Source organism: Furipterus horrens, unplaced genomic scaffold (assembly GCF_987537825.1).
Source record: "Furipterus horrens unplaced genomic scaffold, mFurHor1.1.pri manual_scaffold_11, whole genome shotgun sequence".
In the NCBI taxonomy this organism is placed as follows: Eukaryota; Metazoa; Chordata; class Mammalia; order Chiroptera; family Furipteridae; genus Furipterus; species Furipterus horrens.
Window position 1 is genome coordinate 85,269,350 of NW_028327181.1, and position 22,446 is coordinate 85,291,795.

At 34.4% G+C, this 22,446-nt stretch overlaps 1 protein-coding gene across 1 annotated transcript in view; it reads left to right on the top strand.

Moving 5' to 3' along the window:
* Window positions 1-22,446, top strand: part of USP32 (ubiquitin specific peptidase 32) — a 116,585-nt gene that overhangs the window by 73,018 nt on the left and 21,121 nt on the right. The window contains exons 12-24 of the mRNA XM_090290834.1: window positions 1,050-1,152; window positions 3,410-3,605; window positions 6,088-6,263; window positions 7,004-7,144; window positions 11,246-11,405; window positions 14,549-14,703; window positions 16,065-16,146; window positions 16,952-17,026; window positions 18,822-18,960; window positions 19,219-19,324; window positions 20,558-20,731; window positions 21,368-21,542; window positions 21,985-22,136. Of these exons, the coding sequence (XP_090146960.1) occupies window positions 1,050-1,152; window positions 3,410-3,605; window positions 6,088-6,263; window positions 7,004-7,144; window positions 11,246-11,405; window positions 14,549-14,703; window positions 16,065-16,146; window positions 16,952-17,026; window positions 18,822-18,960; window positions 19,219-19,324; window positions 20,558-20,731; window positions 21,368-21,542; window positions 21,985-22,136 (1,834 nt within the window). The remainder of the gene's footprint in view (window positions 1-1,049; window positions 1,153-3,409; window positions 3,606-6,087; window positions 6,264-7,003; window positions 7,145-11,245; window positions 11,406-14,548; window positions 14,704-16,064; window positions 16,147-16,951; window positions 17,027-18,821; window positions 18,961-19,218; window positions 19,325-20,557; window positions 20,732-21,367; window positions 21,543-21,984; window positions 22,137-22,446) is intronic.

The following is a 22,446-nucleotide window of genomic DNA, read 5'->3' on the forward strand; positions in this document are numbered from 1 at the left end:
ATTACAGTTACACCCTAATTTTCTAAAACAGTTACATATAGAAATATTTTTAAGTAACTTCCTAACCAAGGGATTGGATTAATTTAGAAATCCTATTTCACATTAAAATTGCACTGAGTACTAAATTTAATTTTCTGAAATAAAGAAGATGTTTTATAAGATAAAATGGTAGCAATTTTTTCTTACTACAAAATAGTTCACATTTATTGTCGAAAGATTAGAAAGTAGACCTAAGCAAAAAGAAGCAAAAATGCCCATCATCTCTGAATTTAGATCATTGCTGTTGACATGCTAAATAAAAGAGGCCAGATATAAAAGACCTTGTGTTATGTCATTCCACTTATATGAAATGTTCACAAAAGGGCAATTTGTAAGAGATAGAGAATAGACTAGTGGCCCTGACTGTTGTGGCTCAGTGGGTTGGGCTTCATCCCACAAAGAAAAGGTTGTCAGTTTGATTCCTGGTCAGAGCACGTGCCTGGGTTGTGGGCCCAGTCCCTGGTTGGAGGGTGTGCAAGAGGCAAACAATCAATGTTTCTCTCACATATCGATGTTTCTGTCCGTCTCTTTCTTTCTCCCTTCCTCTCTCTCTAAAAGTAAATATAAATAAAATCTTTTTTTCAAAAAAAGGGAAATAGACTAGTGGATTTCTGGATCTAAAGGGGGCAATATAAATTGACTAAAAATAGGAAGAGAGTACCTTTTGAATCAATAGAAATATTCTAAAATTGCATCGTGATGATGGTTGCACATGTCTGTAAATTTATCAGAGTCATTGAGCTGTGTACTTAATCCAGGTAAATTGTATGTTACATAAAATATTCCTCAATAAAACTGTTTTTAAAACATCATTTTGAGGCTTGATAGTGGTTTTATGACTTCCTGAAATTAGCTTATCAGTGTTTCACTAGTTGAAATTATAGCAACCTCCCAGGCAATCTATTTATTTCATGTTTTTCCTTTGTAAAAATTGATAATGATAATTTGTAGGTGTGTGGTCATCTGTTTCACACACTATTTGATATACTGAATTTCTTTTGTATGTACAGAGGATGGTTAGAACGGGAGAGCAGGTATGGTCTGCAGCCAGGACACAATTGGTTTATCATCTCCATGCAGTGGTGGCAGCAGTGGAAAGACTATGTCAAATATGTGAGTAAAATTTTTCTTTATATACATTTTTCATAGGATTTTCAGTTTTACAGGCTTTGTGTGACTATTGGCTAGTAATAAAATGCTCCAACATAGATAAAGATTTGAAAGGGAAAGAAATTATTATCTATATGATACTTGCTATGTACCAGGCTCTGTATTTACATGTCCACATAAATTTCCTCCCTGCAAGAGCTCTGTGAGGAAGATAATTTTGAGCATGTGGGTACGTATATACTCCTTACAAGACCCACATCCATTGATCTGTTTTATCTACTAAAATTCATGTCAGTGTTTGTTGAATAAACTTGAGTTCTTTTAACCATGCTATTATCTGTCTCGGCAAGTATCTATGGGATCTTGTTCCACTGGTTAGTCTCTTTAGTCTTCATCTTCACCCTCTCAGTTACAAATATCCTGGTCTTTTAAAAAACACTCACAGATATACATTTTCACAGTACTTTCTCTCCTGCTTCTCCTCAAGTCTTAATCTGTTTTTTCACCACTAAACTTGTATAAAATAGTTTTGTGGTAGTGGTCTCTGCTTCTGGTACCCTACAATCTCCTGATCTTTCCCTGATCAGTTGGATTCAGTGTCCATCCCAGATTCTTCTACTGCTCATTCTGTAAACATTGTTCTCTCCTTATTCTGCAGATACCATTTTCTTGTGCTTTGGAATGTCTGTTGAGCCTCAGATTTTTATATCCAGCTCTTTCTCTGTCCTGAGCATTGGACTCAAATGTCCAGGCATCTCAAACCAGAATATCCCAAAATAAGCTCATTCCCAAAACAATTCCATTCACTGATATACCTTGCCTTATAAAGGTATCAACTCCCATCTAGTCGTACAAGCCAGTGCCTCATGTTCTACCTTGAAATTAATTATCTTTGTCTCTTTCATACATGGTTAGTTGTCAGTTTTTTCACCTCCTCTATCTTCTAAATCCATGCTCTTCTCTCCATCTCCTCATCTCTGAATCTAGCTTCATGGCTTAGTAGCTCATCATCTCTTGCCTGAATGATTATAGGAGTCTTCTTAATGATGTATGTATGTGTTTTAAACTTTATTTTTATTGTCGACACTATTACAGATGTCTCCCCTTCCCCCCACTTTGCCCACTTCTACTCAGCCCCCCTCTTCCATCTGGCCATCACCACACTGTGGTCTCTGTGGATTATGTGTAAATGTTCTTTGACTAATCCCTTTACCTTCTTTATGTGAGTCTTCTAAATTGTGTATCAACTTTCAGTTTCTGCCTCCTGTCCTTTCTATACAATAGTTATTTTTTACAGCAAACATTAAATTATGCTATTCCTCTGTTTAAAATCCTTTCATAGAAAAATCTTGTCAATATAATGTTAAGTGGGGAAAAAAGAAGAAAAAATATGCTGTTTTAAAATGTGATATTTAACAACCAAAGTGATCATTTACATTTCTAAATGTTAGGCATTTTACATCTGTCAGTCATGTGATCTTCATAATAACTGAGGTAGATACTAATATTATCCTAATTTTACCCATGGAGAAATAAGCTTAAAAGTTTATTTATTATGAAAGGTCACATAGCTGGTAAGTCAGAGCCCTGCCCTTAATTCTAACCATATCCTCCATGCTCCTTATTTTATACACGTACATAAATGTTTTTAGTCACAAGAAATAAAAGAAACATCAAATTGTCAACTATAGTTAATGCAAAATGGTGGGATCTGAGTTCTTGTGATCTAGTCTTCATAGTTTTCTATATTTTCTACAATGACAGTGTAATCTTTCATAATAAAAAGAATAAATATTATTTAATTTTTTAATATCACAAAAAGAGCCTTGCATGATACCCATTATTAAATGAAATAAAGTCTGGCAGCAGGAAAAGAGGAAGACCAGGTATGAGATGGAGTGACTCCATGAAAGAAGCCATAGCCGTGTATCTGCAAGGGCTAAGTAGAGCTGTTGTTCACTGATTGTGAACATCATTCATTCAGAGGGTTGTCAGGAGTCGGAGTCCACCGAGTAGCACATAACAACAGTCTGAATTACTTCATACAGTGCAGAGTCCTTTGCAGTCTGTTCTCAGTTTCCCTTAGCCAATTTTATTTATATATACCCTTCCCATTTGAAGAAATTGAGATTTAGTATTAAAATGTTTTTAAATGACTGTAGCCAACCACAGGAGGATTAGAAACAATACATAATTTTGAGATTCCTTTTTGAAGGCTTCATAGTTGTCACATATTAATCTCTGATTTCATGATTTTTAGGATGCCAGCCCTGTTGTGATTGAGCCATCATCTGTTCTGAATGGAGGAAAATATATATTTGGAACAGTATTACATTCTATAGAGCAGAGTGAAGATAGAATCGGAGGAGGCAGCCTCAATTACGTGAATACCACAGAAGAGAAATTTTCAGACAACGTTTCTACTGCATCTGAAGCCTCAGAAACTGCTGGCACTGGTAAGTACGGCTTGTTTCCCATGAGGTTTAGGCAGAGGCAGTTCTTAAAGGAGTATACTTTGTCAGAGTGTGCTTGGTAGGGTACTGGGCATCAGGCTTCCATTCACAGAAATGTTTTGAATGAAATGATTATAAAAATCTTAAATATTTTCACTATTTTCATTGATTAAGCCACATTTCTCATTATTGCTAGTGGAACCTAATGAGCAAAACAAACAAACAAACAAGCAAAATAGAACCAGAGACATGGAAATAAGGAACAAACTGACAGTTACCAGAGGGGAGTAGGGACGGGGATTATGGAGGAAAGACGGGGGAGGGTCTGGTCAAGGAAGGAATATAAACGACACATGGACATGGACAACAGGGTAGGGATTGACTGGGGGCAGGAGGGCAGAAGGGGAGAGCAATGGGGAAAAACTGGGATAACTAATTGAACAACAATAAAAAAAATTGAAAAAAGAAAAAGTGGAAGAAGCATAATTTAAAATATGATGTATTTGGATGGTCTTGATTTTGAGATCATTATCATAGTCCATTTTGTACATACTAAAAAAACCAAAAAATTATTTAAAGATAAAAAAATCTAAATTTCTATCTTCAGGACTCTAACTATAAGTATGTCTTCGTTGGATTAAATGCACCCTCATGTCAAATTCTACAGACATGTCAGGCCATAATTTGGGGATTGTTTTGTTAAAATATTGAGAAAGAATTCATAATGCTTCCCATAATTCCCCTCAGTCTTTGATACCTAAAACTTAGTGGCTCTGTTCTAAGTTGGGAAAGATGAGGAAGATAAATGCTTTGGTGTTGTTATGGCCCAACTAAATTAAGCTGATGCCCTATTCTGCTAATATAGAAGCAAGACTCTCAGTCTTATTCTGTCATTATTTCATCTTTGAGATCTTTTTTCCTTTTCTGTGGAGGGAGTAGGCACATTGGACAGAGCTAGCATTTTCTTTAGGAAACTGTAGAATTTACTGCTTCTCTCCCCATCTGACATTACAGAGATCACTCAGCAGTCCTAGGAGTGCTCTCTCTTGAAAGGCTTTAACACCAAGATTATTTCTTAACCCTCTCTAAGGTGTTTTTGATATGCGGTCTCTGTAACATCTTATCTACAGGCTGAGCAGTGCCACAGTTAGAAAGCTCAAAGTGACTGATGGCTAGAATGTTTACCTGAGATTAACATGTAGTTGAGAGAGTTGACATTTCTTAAAATATCATTGAAGTTTACAACTGTCATCATCAATCATTTTTCTGTGTGTATATTTCTGTTGGGTTGATCAAAAAGTTTGTTTAGATTTTTCTGTATGATGGCTCTAGGTATGCTTAGTTGTCTTTCACTTCATTCAAAACAGTTCTGTTAGATTGTATTGTGACAGCTGTCATATCAGTGTGCACTTCAAAAAAACTTATCACATTGGTAAATTCTTGTGCAGCCATTTTAATACTGAAGATGGAAGAAAATATGCAACATTTTTGGTGTATTATTATTTCAAGGAAGGTAAAAACACAACTGAAACACAATAAAAGGTTTGTGCAGTGTATATGAAAGGTACTGTGACTGATCAAACGTGTCATAAGTGATTTGTGAAGTTTTTTGGTACTGTTAACATTTTGGCCAAATAATTCTTTGCTGTGGGGCTGTCTTATGCATTGGAAAATGTTTTATCAGCACCTCTGGCCTCTACCCACTAAAAGCCAATAACAGGAAATAGCCGACATACTCAAAATTTCCAAATCAATAAAGTTACTGGTAAAAATGAAAAATGTGTCTTTTATTTTATGGAAAAATTCATACGGACTTTTTGGCCAACCCAATAATATCAATGCCTTTCTTTCTAATAGATTTATTAGGGAACAGTGTCTTCCCCACAGCATTCCTCTGTTGAAGTTCTTATTTTACCTCCTTCCCTTTGGTTTAGACTTTTTATCACCATTATCTCCCAAGGATATTTGGGATATGTTTGCAGATAGAAGAGGAGAATTATTGGAGAGTATGTGAGCACCTAGCTACATGGCTATCCTTTTTCCTTTCCTGTCAGGGGACATATAATTCTTGTTGTGAATTATCAGATATTCTAGGAGGCTGGCCGAATGTTTATTTGGTAACGGTTTATTTTTATTTTTATTTTTTTTTTTTTGGTTTTTCAATTACAGTTGTCCCATTTTTCCCCCATTTCTCTCCCCCACTCAGCCCACCCCCTCTCCCACAATCATATCCCTCCCCATTGTCCGTATCTATTTGGTAACAATTTTTTGAAGTCTTTATTCCACCTAGTATTATGCTAGGTGTTGTCCAGAAAGGAATATGCCTGTATTTTTTATGTTCTACAGATTTATCAGAATCTATTGTACTGACATGCCAACAGGATAGTAGCATTAACCTAATAGATGGACATTGAGTTCATATCTTCAAGCCTATTTGTGTATAATAACTAAAAATACAGATATTCTATCTTCTATCTCCTTACAGGCTTTTTGTATTCTGCCACACCAGCGGCAGATATATGCTTTGCTCGACAGCATAACACTTCTGACAATAACAACCAATGTTTGCTAGGAGCCAATGGGAATATTTTGTTGCATCTCAATCCTCAGAAACCAGGGGCTATTGATAACCAGCCACTAGTAACTCAAGAACCAGTGAAGGTAAGTAATTTGACATCTACTTAAAATCAGTCTTTCAGATTGCTAATAAATTTTATTCTAGAGGTTTTAACACATAAGAACACTTTAGTGGTTCATTTAAATTGTGGATGAAAATCTCTTTGCATAGTATATTTCCGAGAAACTATTTTATGATTGAGCTGCACAGAAGCAGTATAGTGATCCTTGGAAATGTCCTTGTTCTTAGAACAGCTACTGTGAAAATGTAGTTTCACATGTAAATCCAAAATAATATTTTTTATAGTTTGAGAGAAATCTGTGAAAACAATACTTACTAATTCCAAATCATCTGATGATTTTTTCAAATGATTTCCTTTGAGATCCTTTCTTAAATAGTATATTTGGAAAGCTAAAAATAAAAATCTCTTTTAGAAAATTTAGTTTTTTTCCCAGTAACATGAAACTGAGTGGTAACGTGTATTTGTTCTTCTCTGTTTATATTTTTAAAACACAAGAGACTGTAATGTTAAAAGCCAACATTTACACCCTGGCTGCTGTGGCTCAGTGGATTGAGTGCCAGCCTGCAAACCAAAAGGTCACTGGTTCAATTCCCAATCAGGTCATATGCCTGGGTTTTGGGCCAGGTCCCCGGTTGGGGGCATGTGAGAAGCAACCAATTGCACATCCATGTTTCTCCCCCTCTTTTTCTCTCTCCCTTCCCCTCTTTCTAAAAATAAATAAATCTTTTTATAAAATCAACATTTACATTTTATTCTTCTAAGGCTGCATCATTAACACTGGAAGGCGGACGATTAAAACGAACTCCACAGCTGATCCATGGAAGAGATTATGAAATGGTCCCTGAACCTGTGTGGCGAGCACTTTATCATTGGTATGGAGCAAACCTGGCCCTTCCTAGACCTGTAAGTATAGCTAATAGTGCGTTACAGAAGGAGCAGTCATAGATGGGGTCTTCTATTACTTTTCTGTATGAATATCACTATCCACAAATTAGTTCTGATTTATGGTAGAAGAGTACTCAATACCTGTTCAAATCAGTTGAACAAATTTTAAGTTCCTTCCTATTTAATCATTTATTTGTACTTTTATTGACTACTGTCTTAGGTACCAACCATGCAGTGAAGTGCCTGTGGGAGGAGGTGGCTTTTATGGAGTGTAGGGAATAGTCACCAGACTAAATAAAGTCAGGGAATCATGAGGCTAAGCTAGTGGTTTTCAATCTTTTCATCTCATGGCACACAAACTAATTGTTGGGTTGGCCAAAAAGTTTGTTTGGTTTTTTCGGTAAGATGACTCTAGTAGCGCTTAGTTGTCTTTAACTTCATTTGAAGCAATTTTGTTAGATTGTATTTTGACAGCTGTAATATCAGCATGCTTTAAAAAAAACATCAGAATTGGTGAATTTTTGTGTAGCCATTTCAATATTGAAGATGGAAGAAAATAAGTGACATTTTAACATATTATGCTTTATTATTTCAAGAAAAGTAAAAATGCAACTGAAACACACACACACAAAAATTGTGTGGTGTATGGAGAAAGTGCTGTGACTGATTGAACATGTCAGAAGTGGTTTGCAGTTTTGTGCTGGAGATTTCTCACTGGACAATGCTCCATGGTTGAGTAGACCAGTTGAAGTTGGTAGCAATCGGATTGAGACATTAATTGAGAACAATCAACATTCTACCACATGGGAGATAGCCGACATACTCAAAATATCCATATCCATACAGTTATTGGTAAAAATGAAATACGTGTATTTTATGGAAAAACCTAAGTGAACTTTTTAGCCAACCTAATACTAATACCAAATTTTAGTGATTTAACTTTGCAGCATCATTTGTTTTGCTTATACTGTAAACAGCAGGACTTATTACCCTGAAAATTCACTACATTGTCAAGGCTAGAGAATACTTTATAAAAAGATTCTGTGGTATATCAAGAAACACTGCCCTTTATATAATGTCCAAGCTAGAACTTTCTTATACCAGAAGGTTTTGCAAAGATGAGATATAATAAGTTAGGTCACGTTCTGAAAGAGTAAAAGTCTGCAGTACAGCCTTAGTCTGTAATGTTGATACTGGTTTTGAGTTTTTAATAATTATGTTTAAGTAGAGTCAGGAATTTAGGATTTGTACTTGTTGGCTCCAAAATGGTCCTACTGTATTTGGTATCAGGACTCCTAGATAGATACATATAAATATAAATATACATAGATATGTTATACATATATATTATATTCTGTCTTTATTGGGAGGTGGGATCGTCCTTGAGTGAGTCACTTACTTTCTGGGACTTTGCTACTCTAATACTCTGTATTTGTAGAGGAAACATTGTGATAATTGTGTTTGATATATATAGTTTAATGTTTTAGAACCTGCTTGGATTCAGATTAACTGTTTCAATCTCTAAATCTTAGCTTTTCTCATCTGTAAAATGGAAATAATAGTATCTACATTATTAAAATGGTTTCGATAATTAAATATTAGCTTTTCTCATCTGTAAAATGGAAATAATAGTATCTACATTATTAAAATGGTTTCGATAATTAAATAATACATATAGATGAGCGCTGCATCTGATTAATAGTAGTCAATAAATAGTGACTATTGCTAATTTCATTAAGACTTATTTATTTATTTATTTATTTATTTATTTATTTATTTATTTTAGCTGTGAGGGGAGAGAAAACATTGCTTTGTTGTTCCACTTATTTATGCCAAGATTGATTGCTTTTGGTTTATGGGACAATGCTCTAAGTACCTGAGCTACACTGGCCAGGGCCATAAATCATCCAATTTTCTTAAAGAACAAAACAAAAAAACAGAAAACAAACAAAAAAACTTTCATTTAATTTCCACATGTTGTACATGCTCAATGGTAACAAATTAAGCAATATAGAAAGAAATGAAAATCATGCCATATCCTAGTACTTAAGAAATAGCCACTATTAATATTTTGTGTGCATCTTTTTATTTTTTAAAGATCTTATTTATTTTTTGGAGAGAGGGGAAGGGAAGGAGAAAGAGAGGGAGAAAAACATTGACGTGAGAGAGAAACATCGATTGGTTGCCTCTTGCACATGCCCCAAGGGGGGACATATCCTGCAACCCAAGCACGTTCCGTGATCCGGAATTGAACCGGTGACCTTTCGCTTTGCGAGATGATGGTCAAACAACTGAGCCACACTGGTCAGGGCTGTGTGCATCTTTTTAAACATTCCTCTGTGCCTATTCATATATTTATGTGTAGGTAATTTTATAAAATTAAATCATATAATATTTTGTGACCTGCTATTGTTAATCTATTATGAGTGCTATGGATATCTTTCTAGGTTAATAAATTTATATCTACACCATTTTTTAATACATAGTGTTTATATACATTGCATACATATACACATATATGTACATAAATCATTATTTATTAGTTAATCACCTGCTAATGAACATTGAATTTGCCACTAGCTTTTAGTTGTTTAAAACAATTTTCTGGTGAATATTCTCTTTCTAAACCTAAGTAATGATTTCTTTAAGGTAAGTTCCTATTAAGTGGGATTGCATCTATTGTTTACTGGTTGTCAATGCAGTTGAACAAGTTCATAGACAAGAACAATTAAAATGTAAATAAATATGTACTTATTTATATAAGAGTTTGTGTAATCTGTAATTTACTCATAAAATTTCTTACCTTAGAAAGCAAGATACAATTATAAAAAAAATACAATTATAAAAATTACTTCATTATCAGCTTAGATTTTGCCAAAGGTAATTTTTATGTAGGTTGACAACTTACAGATGCTGAATTATTCATCTTTTCCAAAATCACACTTAAACTGAAATCATACGAAATTGCAGTTAGCTTTGCAGCTGTCAGTGCCTATTCAGAAGTGGACAGAGTATGTTTTCTTCCAGTGGTCCTAGAGGAGAGTGTCAGGAGGAACTCTTACTACTTACCATTTAAATAGAGGTTGAGAAAGCTCCCAATTGGAGCTTTCCAGGTGCCATGCTATCAAAGCATGCAGAATACTTTTAAGAAATAATCCTGAAGATTTGGCTTGTAGAACTATTTGTATTTGGTTATTTACTGACCCCTTATGATATTAAAAAATGCTCTGTTGCAGAAGACATTTGTTACTAGGGCAAAAGGGAATAATATAAAGCCTGATCGCTTGGGACTATTATATTAAAATTTGTAGGATTTTAAGTTGTAAAGAATTTCACTGTTAACCCTCCTATTCTTTTGGAACACTATAAAACTCCTAAAGCACATTTTGATAATGAAATGTTTTCCTGTGTCTTTGGACTGGCAAACAAGTTATTTGGGGGAGGGGGAGGTTGTTGAAAAGTCCTTTTTCAACAATGTGAATCCCAGTTCTGTACATCCAAACATAAAATATATGAACACACCAGTTACATACCAGAATATAGATAGTAAACATTTATATGGAAACTTTTCTATCCTTGCTTCTAATACAGGAAATACAATTTTAAGTAAATGTATCATACCTTTTATATATATTCAACCAAAGGGTATTTTTAAATATGTTTGATGATAATATTTTGTGAGTAGTACATTCATACATTTCTGGGAATATTGTAAATTGCTACACTTTGGTAGGCAATATGACCTATATAGTTAATGGCATGAATTCTTTCATACTTTTTGACTTATAACTGCCAGTCTTAAGAATTTGTCACTTCAAAAATCATCATTTATATACATGAAATACATAAAAGTGAAAAGAGATACAGTGTGAGGATAGTAAAATTAGTATTTGTTTTTAAATTTTAATTTTGATATTACTGCTTTTAAATGAAAGAGAAAAAAATACCCACCAGGAGTTCTAATCTTAGCATATGGACTTAGGAGCAGAAACTTGGATGTATTTAAACCCATGGAATTTAAATCTATGAATTTCTGTAATCTAACTGAAATGTCAGTAGTAAATCTATTGAATATTTTAATTTTAAAAGTAAGTCACTTTATACTTATTAAAACAACAGGTGATCAAGAATAGCAAGACAGAAATACCAGAGCTGGAATTATTTCCTCGATATCTTCTGTTCCTGAGACAGCAGCCTGCCTCTCGGACACAGCAGTCTAACATCTGGGTGAATATGGGTATGATGAGCCTGAGAATGTTTCCTCAGCATTTACCAAGAGGTAACTTAAGAATGCAGCAAGAATATCATGTGTTTCCTTAAAAAAAAATAAAATAAAAACCAAGTTGCTCAAAGTCTGATGCCACTGTACCAGTAAATCACTGTGGGGCTTAGATCTATGGTCATGCGCAAGACTAGACAGGAGTAGAGGGAAAATATCAGCAGTAAACTGGAAATAATCGTTACCTTTCCTGGTTTGTAAAAATACAATGATAATAAATAGAAATAGATTTTACATACTTTGTTTCTTTGAGAACAAGCCATTGTAAATTATTTGCTTGACCAAAATTAGAGTCAGCCAGTCAATGACTTCTCTTTTTAACTCTACTCAAATTTTAGAAGTGATTTCTTTGGCAATATCATGATTTTTTATTGATTTTTTATTTTTGGTGATTCTTGGGTTTTGTTTCTGGCAAAACATGATACATTTTTATGCTCATTCTGAGGAGCTTGTCTCTTATGGGACACAAATAATACAAAGCAAAGGAATATTTTTGAAAATGAAAGTGACACATTTGCTTTGAAAAACATCAAGCCTATCAAAATCACAAATTAGTAAGTTCCCATTTTAATATGTTACATGTAAGAAGTTCCCCCTTGATTTCTCTATGAATTTAAGTTTTATTGATGGGCAGGACTTGCTCTGTGTTTTTGCTTTGCAAATATTTGAAATTGTTCTCCAGCAAAAATAAGGAATTCATCCATTTACAGAGTCTCAGACTTTGTGTTAACAATTCCACAATGTTTTGTAATTAATATAACTTAATATACAAGAACTACCTGTGAGCCCAAACCAACCCTAATGTACCATCCTACCTTTGAAATCAGATAGGGTTAGTTTAATGTCTGTCTTAAAGTTTATATTCAGATAACATATGGAGATTCTTACACATATTGTTTGGCAAGAATTATAGCAAAGCAATGGCTTCTGCTTAACCAAACTTTGGGAAAAGCGTCAAAATCAAGGAATTCTATGAATCTTTCTTGATTTAATTTTCTGGTGAATAAAAGTATTTGCCTTGCTTCCATGGCACCCACAGAATCTTTTCGATTCTCTTTGAAATATAACATGAGAGGCAAGATGTGTTGCTGTGCTTTTAGTAAGTATTCTTTGCCATTCTTGTGCTGATCCTAGATTTTTGCTGCTCTGTAAATTCCACTACATTTGTTGATATTATTCAAAAGCACAAAATTATGTATAAGTGGCTGCCTGCTTAATGAGCTGTCTAGAATTCAAATAAATTTCTTATGTAGCTCAGGACAATAGAAATTGACTTGGACACTCTATTTACAAATCCTTCTGAATCCTAGAACTGGATAGTTATGCTCTAAATTCATTATTAATTTGAAATTTTATTCCTTACTAATTAGTTGTGAAATCAATCATTAATCATTTTGAAGTTTATAAAAAATACGCTTTCTTGCTGTAATCTTATAACTAATCCTCTGATTAATAATTACAGAAATTTGTTCTTTTGCTGTCTTTTAGAGATTATCCTTTGCTTGCTGATAGTAAAAGATTTGCTTGCTATGTGTTTAAAATTGATCATGGTTGGGTTTTGTTCTGCCATAATGTAGTTTTCATCTTTCTCATTACCCAATTTATTACAGTTGTTTACTAGGCTCCTTTATTCCTTTTGTAGTAACAAGTATATAAATCTTGCCACAGTTACAATGACTTAAAGATAGCCTTTTTGACAAAGCCACAGAAATCATTGTTTCTTAGATGATTTTTCAGCCTCTTTTAGATGAGTGAATTCTTTTTGGAAGCTCTAAAAAAGCAGATGATGCCAATTCTTTTCTTCACTTTGTTTAGTAGGTGAAGAATCAAAGTACATTTAATAAAGGAACAAAATTAAGTCACCATTGAATGGGTGGTAAACTACCTGGGACATATAATTGGACCCTAGATGGATTATATCCATATGTTAAGTTTATTTTTGTTTTGGGTTTCTCAATAAACTGTAACCTTTCATAGATAAGAGATGACCATTTTAAGCTATACCTTTGTCCAGAATTTTGCCTGAATAGATTAACCAGGGTTTAATAGGTTGTTTTAGTAACCTATCTTTGATTTCCCAAATCTCTTATTCATTTTATTCCTTGTCTCTTTTGAAGTATGTAGTTAGACTTGACATTTTCTTCCTTCACTCTTCACTCTTTCCCCTTATTTCCACCTTTTTGTTTCTACCTTGAGCCTTTCAGGAATTCAAGGTCATATCTGCTGCCATCTTATTGGGCTGACAGACCATATGATTTTTGCACCATTCTGTCTTTCAGTAGGGCAATATTTTTGGTTCCAGGAAGCTTCTTGGCTTCACTTTTAAAGCTGTTTGGCCATGTAGAGTCTATGTCTACTTTGAATTTTAAGTAAAATTTTCATGTGTAATTGTACCATTGTGCCAGGTAATCAGGCCAATTAATGGCCTGAGAGTGATGGGATTAGTAATTCAAAGACAGTTTATTTTAAGAAAGTGAATCAGGCAAATCCAGTTCCGTGTCTGTGAAATTCAAATCCAGTCCCATTTTAATCTTCTCCATGTGTGTGCTGAGTTTTGATTTTGTGTTTGGATTTTTTTTTAAGATTTTACTTATTTAATTTTAGAGAGAGGGGAACCGAGGGAGAAAGAGAGGGAAATAAACATTTCTATGTGAGAGATACATTGATTAGTTGTCTCTCACACGCCCCCAACTGGGGACCTGGCCTGCAACCCAGGCATGTGCCCTGACTGGGAATTGAGCCCGCGACCTTTCAATTTGCAGGCTGGCGCTCAATCCACTGAGTCACACCAGCCAGGGCTGAGTTTTGATTTTGAGTGTGGCCCAGTTGAGGGCAGCCAAATTACTAATGCCTATTGTTTGTTTATATTTCCCACTCTTCTGGGATCTGAGTACTGCCAATTATTTGGGCCACTTATGATTTTGTTGCTTCCTTTCAAAGTTAAGGCTTTAGACTCACTCTAAGATACTTGGGCCTCCTGTCTTCGTTTTAAAGTTTTATTTTAAAACTGCTTAATTTATAAAAGTATTAAACCTCTAATTCTCATTTTTCATCATTATTTCCTAAAACAGTGTAATCCCCATTGCTGAGGGGTACTTTTTAAAACATCTGTCTTTTCCTTATTGTGATTACTATGACCATAGGAAATGTACCTTCTCCAAATGCTCCATTAAAGCGAGTCTTAGCCTACACAGGCTGTTTCAGTCGAATGCAGACCATTAAGGAAATTCATGAATATCTATCTCAGAGGCTGCGCATCAAAGAGGAAGATATGCGCCTGTGGCTGTATAATAGTGAGGTAAGACGCATCTCAGAGTCATTAAGACACCTCCATTCATAGACCAAGTTTTAAATCTGTTTCATGAGTAAGGGATTGTTGTCTACAATAATTATGCTGAAAACCATACCAAGGATCTCAGTGAAAACTTCATCTTTTGAATTACTGTATGCATACGTGTAGATATTTGTCACTTGATTATCATGGACAGTACCACCTTTTTTTTTTAATCTTTACTGAGGATATGTTTATTGATTTTAGAGAGAGGGGAAGGGAGAAACATCAGTCGGTTGCCTCCCACACTTGCCTCTACTGGAGATCGAACCTGAAGCCTAGATATGTGCCCTGACCAGGAATCAAACTTGCAACCTTTTGGTGTATGGGATGATGTGCCAACCAAATGAGCCACCCGGCCAGGGTGACAGTATCATCTTATAAAGATTATTGTTATAAAGTAACAGAAAATATCCTTTTTCAACTAAATAGAGCTTATTTTTAATTTGTTCTGAACTAACATGCAGATCTTAAAACATTCAAACAATACAAAAGTATATATCGGTAGTTAACATTCTTCCTTCTCATTCTCTGACCCCTATCTTTCATTCTTCATAGAGGCAGTGCTGTTATTTGCTGAATATGCGTTGTGTTTTCAGATTATAATCTGAAATTAGATCATAAGTAGTTTTAACCAATTCTCTATTCCCTAGTTCCTTCTTTTTTACGTCCTCCTTTAGTCACCATTAAGAGCACAGCTCCCAGAGCCACACAACCAGGGATTAAGTCCTGGCTCTGCCACTCATTAGTTATATAACCAGAAGAAAGTCATTTAACTCTGTCTTAGTTTTCTCATGAGTAAGTGGGGAAAGTAATAGTATCTCCCTTAGGAAAGTTGTAAGAATTAAGTGAATTAATTGTGTGAGCACTTAAGACAGGGTAGGCATAAGCAAAAATGTATAATTCTGCTACGTGACATTTGGTTTTACATTTTCAGTTCCTAGTAAGTGTTCAAGTTCCATCCTGATCACAAGCACATTTTCTGAATTTCATACTGGGTAGTAAAGAAAATTTCTGTAAGCTCTTCAGAAAATCTATAAATTTCATTGAATTTTGGTTTGATGTGCAATGAATCTTCTTCTGGTCTCCCCAAAATCCTTTATAAATTTGTTTTAGATATAAAGTACATGTTTATGAAGTATACATTGACTTTTCCTCATTTTACCACCTGAATTACAGGTATTTCTGAACAATTACCGTGTACCTAATATCTGTCACATGGGTTATGTAACTACAAGGGCATTTAAAATTGTTACTCATTTTTATTTTCATATTTGTTTCAAGTTTATTAATCATATTAACAGAAACATTTCCTCCTCCGTACACAGAATTACCTTACTCTTCTCGATGATGAAGATCATAGATTGGAATATTTGAAAATTCAAGATGAGCAGCACCTGGTAATTGAAGGTACAAGAAAGAAGCATGCATCTATATTAGATTTTTAGGGAGATAATTTAAAGATTTAGTTACTCACTGATAATACATTTTATAATCATTATGTTCTTTATGGTAAAGAAAACCCATTAAACCCTTATAGAATCCTACATACTATTTACATTACTTAAAAGAAAAATATGTCTGTGTTCATTGTCAAGAGGTGGGAATGGTGGTAAAAACAAATGAATTCAGTTAAAAGTTTACATAGTTTCTTAAAATTTTCAAACTGCTTCAAGTTGAAATAAGGAGACTAATTTTCTTTCATACTTAGTGGCACAGGCTTTTATTAGTGATCAGCACTAATAACTCACCAACAGAGCTTACTTGTACACACACACATAGATTTATGCCCATGTCGTTGAAGATTAAAGTGTGTCTTTTCCCATTAAGATTCATGGAAACATTGCTAACTGCCTTTCTATTAAAGTGAATGGGTTCTTCTCATAGTTGTCAGAATTTAAGAAAGAATTGTAATAGTTCTAATGTATTGACTTTAAGAGCTTTAATTACTTCTTTTGATGGTTGAGTATGTAATTTTACTTCAGATAGGTAACTGAGGGAATAACTTACTAACTAAATCTAACCAAGTGACTATAAAGTCCCCAATATAAAGAGGCAGAATGGTTTCAGACTCAGTTACTAAAAATAACTTGATTATTTTTCTTTATATTTTCTGATTTAGAAACAACTTTTTTTTTTAAACAGAAGCAGTTGTGTGAGTGCGATTTCAATGAATAAGAGATTAGCACAATCTTATTTCTCTTTGTCTTTCCAGTTAGAAACAAAGATATGAGTTGGCCAGAGGAAATGTCCTTTATAGCAAACAGTAGTAAAATAGACAGACACAAGGGTAAGTCTCCAGTGTATTATTTTTGAATAGATTATCTTTAAGTTACTGTTTTTTTCCCCCTCTCTCAACTATTGAAATGTTAACAACTTCTGGTTTTCTACTCCAAAAGTGACTAGGTCACTCTTACTTTTCTTTTTACTGAAGCATCACATTTCTTTCTAACCTTGCAATTAAATAATTTATATATATATATATATATTCATATTCCAATATAAATGAACATTTATTGAACTCATACTAAATAAGAAATGATTAAGAAATAGCCCTCCCCCATACCATGTCAAATTTTCTCCACTCACCCCAGGATCAGTGCTTTGCTATTTCTCCTGGGCTGAGAAGGTCAGACTGTGTTTCACTAGTTTTCTGTGTTATGCAGTTCTCTATTGTGTAGTGGTAGGCTGGTTCTGAAGCTAAGAATCTTCTTGGAAAGCCATGGGTAGTATGGTGGTAGACACTGCTAGTGGAACATTTGTTTCCTTTTAAAGAAATTCTGAGATGAGCTTGTTAGTTTCTATGGTGATGTTGAATTCGTCTGGTGCTCCAGTTATGGGCTCTTCTGAACAATCACCAGTGACACTTGCCATGGCCTCAGTGGCTTCTTCCACAGAGCTGGTAGTATTTGATTGTACATCAGTAAAGAAATAAAACTCCAGGGTGCTATCTAGATACGCATTCAGGGGTCGAGTCTAGGGCAGTGATCCAGTCCAGGTCAGTGGTCAAGTCCAGGGCAGTGGTTGACTCTTGGTTAATGTTCATGGCAAGTCATTTAAGTTGTGTGATCAAGGTGGAGGGATCAGGTAGGTTCTAGGACAACTGGATTCCCACATGTAAAAGAATAAAGTTGGACCACTACTTTACATTATATACAAAAAGTAACTCAAAATTGATCAACAACCTAAAAATCATAAAAGTCTTAAGAAGAAAAAAACACAGGGGTAAATCTTCATAACGTAGGATTTAGCAGTGGATTCTTAGATAAGACATCAATACCAGGAGCAACAAAAGAAAAATAGATAAGTTGAACTTCATCAAAATTAAAAACTTTGCATCAAAGGCATTAATAAGAAAGTGAAAGACAACTTCCACATTGGGAGAAATTATTTACGAATCATATATCAGATAAGGGTTTATTATCTCCAAAATGTAAATAACTATGTAATTCAACAACAAAAGGCAACTCAGTTTAAAAAGGACTGTGAGGTTTTCACAGATGTTTTCTCCAAAGATGATATACAAACGGGAAATAAGAACATGAAGAGATGTTCAGCATCAATAGTTATTAGGGAAATTCAACCAAAACCACAATAAGATACCACTTCATACCTACTAAAGTGGTTATAATCAATAAAACAAAAATAAGTGTTAGTCAGGATATGGAAAAATTGGAACTATCATACATTGCTGTTGGGAATGTAAAATGGTACAGCCACGATGGAAAACAGTTTGGTGGTCCCACAAAAAGCTGTACAGAGAATTACCATATTCCCCAGCAATCTCGCTCCTAGGAATGTACCCAATAGAACTGAAAATAGAAACTCAAACAGATACTTGTACAGCAGTGTTTATTATAGCATGATTCACAATAGCCAAAATGTGGAAGCAACCAGGGTCTATCAACAAATGAATGGATAAACAAAACGTGGCATATACACACACAGGATATTATTCAGCCATAAAATGGGATGAAGGTCTTTTAAAAAAAGTTATCAAAACATTGCATTGAATATAGGTAACTGTTTGGTCTATGACGTCTTAGGCTGTAGCTAGGCTTCAGTTCTCATATTGTTTGTTCCAGTTCCCACAGAAAAGGGAGCCACAGGTCTGAGTAACCTGGGAAACACATGCTTCATGAACTCAAGCATCCAGTGTGTTAGTAACACACAGCCGCTGACACAGTATTTTATCTCAGGGAGACATCTTTATGAACTCAACAGGTAATCTTTCTTGATCATCGACCTCTTAACTTTCTGTAACTGATAGGAACTCAGTGTCACCTAAATGTCCTCTTTCTTTACCATGGGAGGGAAGAATCTTACCTTGTTTGCTCTATTTAGTATTAAATAAGGGCCAGGGAATACTTCTCTTATTTTAAAAAGATGGTTTGATGTGACAAAACAGATGGTATGCATTTTTGTGTCCACATGATTATTTATGAGAATCTTAGGCAACAAATCTTCCTCTCAAACCTCTAGGACAAATCCCATTGGTATGAAGGGGCATATGGCTAAATGCTATGGGGATTTAGTACAGGAGCTTTGGAGTGGAACTCAGAAGAATATCGCCCCATTAAAGCTTCGGGTAAGCAGTTAAAATAATATAAATATATTTAAGTCCTAGGTAGTTGTTTAAGTAATTATTTTTCTCTACATGCTTTTTTAGTTTTAGTTTAACTGTCTGTAGAATTTTAAAAAGTGGCAGGAAGAAAGAATGTAATTAATGGATAAAATTTTATATTACTGTCACTTGTAGTGAATTTCAGTGAAGTTAGGATTATTTTTACTTTTAATTAAAAACAAGGCAAAATCAGTTTATGTTAAAAATTAATAATTAGCTAAAGGTTTTACTACCACTAAAGAGGCACTGTTCTTATTATTTTATGTCTATTAACTCTAATCTTCTGTATGGCTCTGTAATGTAAAGTGATGTTACTATACCCATTTTTTAAAAATCTATTGATTTTACAGAGAGAGAGGAAAGGGGAGAGAGAGAGACATTGATTTATTCTTTCACTTATTTATGTATTCATTGGTTAACGTCTTGTATGTGCCAACTGGAGACTGAACTCGCAACCTTGACTTATTGAGATGATGCTCTAACCAACTGAGCTACCTGGCCAGGACCTATTGTCCTCATTTTATGGCTGAGGAACTAAGGCTCAGAGCAGTTAAATAGCTTGTCCAAGGTTGCAAGCTAGTTAGTATAGTAAGTCCTTACAGTTAAAAATGAGACTATTCTGCCTCTAATAATAAAAATTAGGATACAGCAAGACAAGAAAGGTTAACTGTAAAAGAAAACATAATACAGACTCTTTTAAAGTGAGCAAATGCTGTTTTACTATTTCTGCCTTACTTGTCTTAAATAACATCTGAGTACCTAAAGAACTGTTTGCTTTTTTTATTTTTAAGATTAATTATTTGTTTATTTTTAGAGAGAGGGGAAGGGTGAGGGAAAGAGGGAGAGAAATGCCCCAAACTGGGGACCTGGCCTACAACCCAGGCATGTGCCCTGACTGGGACTTGAACCAGCAACCCTTTGGTTTGCAGGCCGGCACTCAACCCACTGAACCACAGCAACCAGGACAAAACTGTTTGCTTTTATGATGCTGAACTAGAATACAGTATTGGACAAAATACTTTTTTTTTTTTGTCATTTGAGATTAAGATTAGAAAGATTTCATGATTATCCAAAATATATTTGCTGAAATAGAGACAGTTTACTTTCTTATAATGCCTCTGATTAAATTATGGGGCATGCTCATTTCAAATTTTATGAGGTAGCAAATAATGAGTTTGATTCCTCTTACATTTATAGTGGACCATAGCAAAATACGCTCCCAGGTTTAATGGGTTCCAGCAACAAGACTCCCAAGAACTTCTGGCTTTTCTCTTGGATGGTCTTCATGAGGATCTCAACCGAGTCCATGAGAAGCCATATGTGGAACTGAAGGACAGTGATGGCCGGCCAGACTGGGAAGTAGCTGCAGAGGTTTGTCAGTTTTTATTTTCTAATATAAGCAATAGGTAAAATGTTCTGGCCACAAGTATGTGTTGCACAAAATTCTGTGATCAGAATTTTAGTATGGAAGTGAAGGCATTTGTATTTTTCTGCTTAATTTTTATTCAGTAATGCCAAAATAAAGCATCCTTCATGAAAATAGAGAAGTGTTATTATTCACATCATACACCTTTGGGAGAGAATGTAGGAATAATTATTCAGTAGAACTTCAAGAGTCCCATAATTGCTAGCGTAATATGTATAGTGACCAGTAGACACATTTTATTTGTTTTTAAATGGACAAAGAACTTTAGTAATCATCATTGTTACTGTGGTAAGAACAAAGAAAAAAATAGGGTTTTTCATCTGAATTTAATAGTTTATAGGTTGAGCAGAAAGAATCACATTCTGTTGAATAACTGGTTTTCTCTACTATTTCAGTAGATAATATATTTTCAATTATATATCTGAATTATAAATTTATAAGCAGAAGGCTTTTATATTTTAAATGAATGCTCAGGATTATATTCCTGACATTTAACTAGTTTCTTTGAATTTGTATAGAAATACTATTCTTTTAAATGTTGGGGAAAAAAATCTTTTTTTTCTCATCTTTTTCCTTGATAGGCCTGGGACAACCATCTGAGAAGGAATAGATCAATTGTTGTAGATTTGTTTCATGGGCAGTTAAGGTCCCAAGTCAAATGCAAGACATGTGGTCATATAAGTGTCCGATTTGACCCATTCAATTTTTTGTCTTTGCCACTACCAATGGACAGTTATATGCACTTAGAAATAACAGGTAGGTCACAACGTTCTGAATAGTTATTTAATTCCATTGTCTTTTACCTTTTCAAGCACCCTGAATTGGTAAGTATGGTCATTTGTTTATAATGCATTCTCATAAAAATTGGTAGTCGACATGTTATAATACAGCGGTCTAATTTCAGACATGATCTGAAGTTTGAAAGACTTGGAACATAGGTCCATTTTTGTGCCTGTTGATTCCTCTTAGTTTCAAACATGCCAGAAACTTTTAGAAATATTGCAAAGCCACTCACACTTCTATTTCAGATGAACATTAAAAGAAAATGATTTCACTCAATATGATCCCTGAGTATCATCTGTATAGAAAATAAAAATTCTAGAATGTTTGCTATTTCTAAGTCATAGACACCCACACACAGTGTAAAACTTTCCATGAAATCAGCATTTACTAATAAAAGATCTTTTCTCTTTACTAGTTATTAAGTTGGATGGTACTACCCCTGTACGTTATGGACTAAGACTGAATATGGATGAAAAGTACACAGGTTTAAAAAAACAGTTGAGTGATCTCTGTGGACTTAAATCAGAACAAATCCTTCTTGCAGAAGTACATGGCTCTAACATAAAGGTAATATTAACTATTCTTTCTAGGAAACCCCTTGATTCCATCCTTCAAAGAGTAGTTTTCTCAGTTAATTGCGATGTTAAATGACCCAAGGAGACATTAAAATGCAACAACAACTGAACAAAAACATTGTCAAGTTTTCCATCCCAGAAACTTAAAAGAGTTGTCTGCCAGGATAAAGGAGTAATAATGATGGTGGTATTTTTATTTTTATTTTTTAAAGATTTTATTTATTTAATTTTAGAAAGAAGGGAAGGGAGGGAGAAAGAGAGGGAGAGAAACATCAGGGTGTAGTTGCCTCTCACACACCCTC